Source organism: Rana temporaria, chromosome 3, assembly GCF_905171775.1.
Source record: "Rana temporaria chromosome 3, aRanTem1.1, whole genome shotgun sequence".
NCBI classification, from domain to species: domain Eukaryota; kingdom Metazoa; phylum Chordata; class Amphibia; order Anura; family Ranidae; genus Rana; species Rana temporaria.
The window spans coordinates 414,054,765-414,062,818 of NC_053491.1; the positions used below are offsets into that span (position 1 = coordinate 414,054,765).

The 8,054-nt window shown below is 45.9% G+C and overlaps 1 protein-coding gene across 1 annotated transcript; it reads right to left on the minus strand.

Annotated features, from left to right (window-relative positions):
* Positions 1-1,396: 1,396 nt before the first annotated feature.
* On the minus strand, positions 1,397-2,793 carry LOC120930521 (tigger transposable element-derived protein 1-like). Its single transcript, XM_040341699.1, has 2 exons — positions 1,945-2,793; positions 1,397-1,906 (listed from the first exon to the last, which is right to left on the minus strand). Exons 1-2 carry the CDS (start codon positions 2,791-2,793, stop codon positions 1,397-1,399), a joined length of 1,359 nt encoding a protein of 452 aa, XP_040197633.1.
* Positions 2,794-8,054: the final 5,261 nt, after the last annotated feature.

An 8,054-nucleotide genomic window follows, 5' to 3' on the forward strand; every position in this document is an offset into this window, starting at 1 on the left:
CTCCGGCCGGAGCATCCCCCCCAGCCGCGCCCACAGCCACAGGTGCCCACGGAGCCACCTGTGGCGAAGGGCCCTGTACCGCAGCCACCCGGCCCAAAAGCTCCCTGAGGCCCCCCACCAATTCCGTCAACAGGGCGTCAGCCCCAGAGGCGGCAGGCACAACGCCCGCCACCACCGGTGCAGCCACCGCCACTGGCGGCGGAGGTGCCGGCACCCCCCCCCCTCCCCACTCCCAACAATTCACACAATGCGTCAGCTAAAGAGGATACATGTAATGTAGTGGACTTACCAGGCCTGCCGGGAGACACCCCCGCCGCCGTAGACTGGATTTCCACCGCTGACTCCCTATCCGGCTCACCATCCTCGTCTTCCGATGGCACACCTTCCGACCTGTCCTCCCCGACTGGGATCGGTGCGGCCGACAGTCCCCCAGGAGAAGATGACCTGGAGGCCCCGGAGTCCCCCCTCCGTTCCGGCCGGCCTTTTGCTGTTCCTCTGCCCCGCGTTGTTGCAGCAGGCAGACCACCCGACGATGACTCTGTGCTGCCTGATGTCCCCCGCTCCGAGCCCCGCCCACCCGCGGAACCGCCGGCCCCACGTGTAGAGGGCCCCCGCGGCCGTGCCAGGTGGGTCTGAGGCCTTCTTTCTCCCCTTTGCAGCCCCCGTTCCTGCCGCAGAAGGAGAAGGTGTCCCCCCCCCACCGCCCGCATCTGGGGAAGCGGCGCAGATACGGCCTGTGGCCCCGCCCACCGACGGAGGTCGGCGGCGTGCGTCCTGTTCCGTCCCCCCTGTCTCACTCCTGGTCACCCGCTTCGGCGGGGGGGCCGACCGCCCCCCCGGAGGGCTCCGAGCCCCCCTTGCAGTCCTGGATGAGGGCCCCGGAGAATAGCGGGCCGGAGGCCGCGACCTCCGCCCGCGTGGGGTCAACTCACCGCCGCCCGATCCTCCCGCCTGGTCCGCGACCCACTCCGCAGCACGCCTCTCTAGCCAATCTGTGCCCCGATGAGCTGCCTCGGCCCGCAAGCGCGCAAGCACGAGGTCGACGGACGCCATTTTGTCTGTCTGAGAGCAGGAGGAAAAGCTGCTTCCTCGTTGCTCTCCTAACTGCAAGTGACCGCCTCGCCCCGCCCCACCCTTTTATAGGGTAACTCCCCTGACACTAGCAGCCAATCCTGCTCCTCCTCTTGAACTTGATACTTCTAACTCCCCCGCCCCTCTCTACACCAATCCTGCTCTTCCTACCTCCTTCCCCCCTAGCTTAACCCCTCCTGTGTCACTAGACACTCTGTCATGCCCGGCCCTCTGCTAGTCTTGCTGGCTTTTTGCTCCGGGCCTCCCTTTATCATTCATGAGATTTAACACTCTGTTCACGACAGTTATGTTGGGGTGGTGCTTTTCAAAAAAAATCATGGCACTCATTCCATTTTTGCATAATGGATTTTATGGCATCACTGCTAACCTCCTCCCTTTCTTCCTCTTCCTCAGTGGAATGCTCCTCAAGAAGTGCCTTCTGTTGCTCACTGTGGAGTTCAGAAAGTTCTTCCGTGGTCAGCTCCTCCCTATGTTCCTCAACAAGCTCTTCCACATCAGCACCATCAACGTCTAGACCCATACTCTTGCCCATGGACACAATTTCCTCCACTACCTCTGCATCAGGCTCTTCAAAGTCATGTTCACGTTCAGCGACACATTCTGGCCACAGTTTCCTCCAGGCTGAATTTAGGGTTCGGGGAGTGACCTCTTCCCAGGCTTTGTCAATGAGGTTAATGCAGTGGACAACATTGAAATGTTTCTTCCAGAAGTCTTTCAAAGTCAAGGACGTCTCTTCAGTGACATTAAAACACCTAGTGAAGAGGGCCTTTGTGTACAGCTTCTTGAAGTTGCAGATGACTTGCTGGTCCATGGGCTGCAGAAGTGGTGTTGTGTTGGGGGGAGGAACCTTACCTTGATGAAGTCATACTCAGCATCCATATCATCCACCAAGGCTGGAGGGTGTGCCGGGGCATTGTCCATCAGAAGAAGGCACCTTTCAGGCAGCTGGTTATCAGAAAGATATTTTCTGACGGTGGGTGCAAACACCTCGTGCAGCCATTCCATAAACAATTGCCTTGTGACCCAAGCTTTGGCATTGGCTCTCCACATGACGGGCAGTCTGGCCTTGTTCACATTTTGTTCCCTAAATGCACGAGGGGTCTGAGAATGGTACACCAGTAGTGGTTTAATTTTCAGATCGGCGCTTGCGTTGGCACACAGCAAAAGGGTCAATCTGTCTTTCATGGGCTTGTGCCCTGGTAGTGCCTTTTCCTCCTGCGTGATATAGGTTCTGTTCGGCATTTTTTTCCAGAAGAGCCCTGTTTCATCACAGTTGAACACTTGTTGAGGGACGTATCCTTCTGTCTTCATGAATTCCGCAAAGTCTAACTTGTAGGCTTCTGTTGCGGCCTTGTCAGAACTGGAAGCCACACCATGTCTAATCACACTGTGGATGCCACTTCTCCTGCAGAATTTTTCAAACCACCCCCTACTGGCTTTAAATTCGTCACTTGATGCACTTGTAGAGGGGCTTCTTTGCAGTAAATCACTGTGCAATTTCCTGGCTTTCTCACAGATCATAGCTTCACTAACACTATCACCTGCCAGCTGTTTCTCATTCAACCACACAAGCAAAAGTTTTTCCACCTCTTCCAGCACTTGCATCCTCTGCTTGGTTAACATTGTTACTCCTTTTGCAACATCAGCTCCTTTGATGGCGGCTTTGTTTTTCAGGATAGTCGAGATTGTTGACTTTGCCATCTTGTACTCCGAGGCCAGATCAGTCACACGAATACCATGGTCATGCTTTTCTATAATTTCCTTCTTCAGCTCAATGGTTATTTTCTTCACAACCTTGCTGTCACCTTTACTACTGCTCTGCACTTTCTTTTTGCCACCATGCTTGCGCTGCACATTCTTGTCACCTGCATTTCCACTTTGCACATTGCCACTTGCATTTCCACTTTGCACACTGTCACTTGCATTTCCACTTTGCTCATTGTCACTTGCATTTCCACTTTGCTCATTGTCACTTGCATTTTCACTTTGCACATTGTCACTTGCATTTCCACTTTGCACATTGTCACCTGCAGTACTCACAGTACTTATTTCTGTGTGTCTTCTTCTCTCCACGATCTTCCTACAGGAAGTCACGACCATGTGACAGCCTGGAAATAGCATTAAAATGGCCACGGCTCCTGTTCGTGAACCGAGGCGGAGTTCGTGAACCGGAGCATATTTTTATGAACTTTTCTGTTCGTGAACCGAGTTGTTCATGAACCGAGGTATCACTGTATTATGTAAAGAGAAGCAAAAAATGGGGGCTCCAATGGTGTGGGTCATAAAGAGGTTTTAATGAAAAAAACAATATACATAATAAAATATAAAAAAAAGGTGATCACAATTCATAAGTATTAAAAGCAATATGGGGAGCAAAATGCAGACCTTTGATATGAGGGTCTTGTTACATATACCTTCAAATTGTGACATATTACTTAATTGATTAGTGTCATGTAAATAAGGTTCAAAAAAAATTTGGATTTTTTAGAAGTGAAAGAGTTCAGGAGCCGGGAGCCGGGAGTTTGTGATGTTCAGGGAATGTTTTGAATGAGGTTAATGTTAAAAAATCAGCTAATTGTGTTAGGCCAGCAGAATTCTATTTTTTTAACCACTTGCTTACTGTGCACATATACCCCCTTCCTGCCCAGATGAAAATTTCAGCTTCCGGCACTGTGTCGCTTTAACTGACAATTGCGCGGTCATGTGATGTGGCTCCCAAACAAAATTGACGTCCTTTTTTCCCCACAAATAGAGCTTTCTTTTAGTGGTATTTGATCGCCTGTGTGGTTTTTATTTTTTGTGCTATAAACAAAAAAAAAAAGAGCGTCAATTTTGAAAAAAAACACAATATTTTTTACTTTTTGCTATAATAAATATTAAATTAAAAAAAAAATCTCAGTTTCGGCCGATACGTATTCTACATATTTTTGGTAAAAAAAAAAAACGCAATAAGCGTATATTGACTGGTTTGTGCAAAAGTTATAGCGCCTACAAAATGGGGGACATTATTATTATTATTTTTTTATTATTTCTTTTTTTTACTAGTAATGGCAGCGATCTGCCATTTTTTATTGGGACTGCAACAATATGGCGGACTCATCGGACACTTTTGACACATTTTTGGGACCGTTCACATTTATACAGTGAACAGTGCTATAAATATGCACTGATTACTGTATAAATGTGACTGACAGGGAAGGGGTTAACACTAGGGGGCAAGGAAGGGGTTAAATGTGTAGCCTAGTGAGTGATTCTAACTGTAGGGGGAGGTGACCGATCTGTGTCCCTATGTACAAGGGACACAGCATCTCCCTGACAGGACGTGGATCTCTGTATTTACACACAGAGATCCACCCACGGTCCTGCGCAGTTACTGGGCAATCGCGGGTGCCCGGCGGCCATCGCGGCCGCCAGGCACGCGCATTGTGTTCCCAGTAACACGGCGGGGCGGCGCGCGCGCCCCCTAGCAGCTTTAAAAGAGGAGGATGTCATATGACATCCTGTCAGAACAATTGAGCTACTGTGCCGCCGTCAATTGATGGCGGCCGGTAGTTAAGTGGCTAAAGTATTAGGATATATGTGGGCTGGGTAAAATTTGGGGTTTCTGATAAATGATATTAAAGGTGTATGTGGAGATTGCAAACCTTTGGTTATTTTAAATTTATCCCAAATGGTAATTGTATGTTTGGTTATTTTATATTCAATTATTTGATAGTCAGAAGAGGTAGACTATATTAGATTGGGTAAGGAAGTTGGGTTGCTATCAATTGTTTCAATTGCTACCCAAAGAGGTATTTCATGTTTTGTATGATATTTGGGGATATTCGCTATTTGTGCGACATGGAAATAGGTGGTAAAATTGGGAAAGCCTAGTCCACTTTTCAATTTTGGTTGAAATAGAGTGTGTGAGGGTAAGGGGGATTTTAGAGAGTTCCATATAAATGCTTGTGCTTTGCGTTGAAGATTTCTCAAGAAGTATGAGGGTATTGGAATGGGTAAAACATGAAAAAGGTATAATATTTTTGGAAGTATAGTAATTTTTCCATGATATTGGGAGAGTAGACCATTGTTTTAGTAATTCAATTTAGTAAATTTAAAATTAAATTTAGTAAATTTAAAATTAGTAATTGTTTGTAATAGTGGGGGATAGTTAGCAGAGAATATGTCAGTGAGATCAGGAGTGAAAGTAATAGATAAGTGAGGCAGGGCCGGATTAACAATGGGGCTGATGGAGCTGCAGCTCCAGGCCCCTTTCTCAAGATAGGCCCATTTGCCCAAAAAAAAAAAAAACTTTTTTTTTTTTTTTTTTTTTTTAAGATTTTTTTTTAAGATCGAATTTGGGGGGTTGTAGCTCGATGACCAGAGGTCACAGAAACCCCACATTTGGGGGTAGGCATGGGAAGAGCTACCCCACAACTGGTTAAAATATGGGACGGCTATCATTTATGGTTCCGGAGATACGGGCCTGCTTGCACAGCCTGTCAGAAGCTACATTCAGAGCGGCCAATATAAATACAAGCTGACACACTACAGCAGACTGATAGGATCACAGTGCTTATAATAATTATTTGTATATTACTCATGGTAATTAACCCCTTGCCACCCAGGCCAATTCTGACACTTCTCTACTACATGTAAAAATCATCATTTGTTTTTTGCTAGAAAATGACTCTATGGTGGTCTTTGCACTTTTTATGTTGCAGGGTACAGAGCTGCACGATTCTGGCTAAAATGAGAATTGCAATTTTTTTGCTTAGAAGATAGATCACGATTCTCTCACGATTGTTGCGGCGTAACATCATCTTTCACATTAAAACAAAAAAAACAAAAAAAAATGGGCTAACTTCACTGTTTTGTTTTTATGGTTTTTATTGTTCATTGAAGTGGGAAAATGCAGTGTGACATAAAATATTGCAGCAATAGCCATTGTATTCCCTAGAGTCTCTTCTAAAATATATATAATGTTTGGCAGTTCCAAGTAATTTTCTAGCAAATAATATTGCTTTCTAACTTAAGAAACAAGTGTTGGACTTTAAGTGGTTAAATTTAGTTACAATGTTAGTTAGTTACAATGTTTCATTTTGTTTACAAACTTCGCAGACTGCCCAGATTTTTTTCTTTACACACAGAAGTGTATCCCTTTGATCTAAGAAGGAAGTGTTAGTTACAATGTTTCCTGTTAAAAACTTGGCAGACTGCCCAAATATTTTCTTTTGACAGCTGAAAGTCTCTCCACTTGTTATATGAAAGAATCAGCAAACTCTGCATTGAAGATCGTCAGGGGGGTTGAATCGAGATCACGATTTTTTTAACGATTAATTGTGCAGCTCTAGCACGGTATTTGCGCAGCAATTTTTCAAACATGTTTTTTTGGAAAAAAATGTTTCATTCATTAAAAAAACAGTTAGTTAGTTAAGTTAGCACAATTTTTTTTGGTATCCTAAGCGATGCTTTACATTTTTTTAGGTTACATGTTTAGAGTTACAGAGGAGGTCTAGTACTAGAATTATTGTTCTCGCTCTAACGATCGTGGCGTATGTAACCTGTGTGTATCTGGCTCTGATACTACCAGTGCCTACCCAGCCACTGACTAGTATCTCTCCCCAGCCTGTCCCCACACACCCTCTCACCTGCTGACCTGTGGATGGGGGAATCACTCCTGCAGTGTTATTGTGTTCTGCCAGTGCGTACAATGATCAGTGTTGCTAACTTTAGCTGGCAGCACTGATTGTTTTAAGAAAAAAATAACAGGCTGGTTGTACTCAAGTTGATTAATAGATTGACTTGTGTAAAACCAGCTAGCCCATACATAGATTGACTATGGCTGGTCTCTGCATAATTGGCGTAATTTCAATCCATGTATGACCCGCTTAACCACTACTCAGTCCCTAAATATCCTTCCACGCCTGTACATAGTGCTCACTGTCATACTCTCCACACTCCTCTCCTGTACATAGTGCCCACTGTCATACTCTCCACACTTCTCTCCTATACATAGTACCCACTGTCATACCCTACACACTCCTCTCCTGTACATAGTGCCTGCTGTCATACACTCCTCTCCTGTACATAGTGCTCACTGTCATACTCTCCACACTCCTCTCCTGTACATAGTGCCCACTGTCATACTCTCCACACTTCTCTCCTATACATAGTACCCACTGTCATACCCTACACACTCCTCTCCTGTACATAGTGCCCACTGTCATACCCTCCACACTCCTCTCCTATACATAGCGCCCACAGTCATACCCTTCACACTCCTCTCCTGTACATAGTGCCTGCTGTCATACACTTCTCTCCTGTACTTAGTGCCCACTGTCGCACCCTCCACACTCCTCTCCTGTACATACTGCTCACTGTCATACCCTCCACACTCCTGTCCTATACATAGTGTTCACTGTCATACCCTCCACACTCCTCTCCTATACATAGAGCCCACTATCATACCGTCTACATTCCTCTCCTGTACATACTGCCCACTGTCATACCCTCCACACTCCTCTCCTGTACATACTGCCCCATAATACCCTCCACACTTCTCTCTGGTACGTACTACCCTCTGTCATACCCCCTCACTCTTCCTGTACATACTGCCCATTGTCATACCCTTCACACTCCTCTCCTGTACATAGTGCTTTTTTCCGTACCCTTTGTACTCCTCTCCTGTACATAGTGCCCGCTGTTAGACCCTCCACATTCCTCTCCCTCACCTGCACATACTTCCCACTTATATACCGTCCATACTCCTCCCCTATGTCGCTTACCCACAAAAACAGTTCTTTAAAATTATACTGAATATCCTCAATATTACCAGCTCTAGAATGGACACACTTTTGTTAGTTCAACTAAAGGAAATATCAGTTCTCATATTTGTTCTGCCCCATTATTAGTACTCATTTAATTTTGTGATTACTACTGTGATGTATAGAGGAACATCGGGGATCTCAGCTACTCTAAAT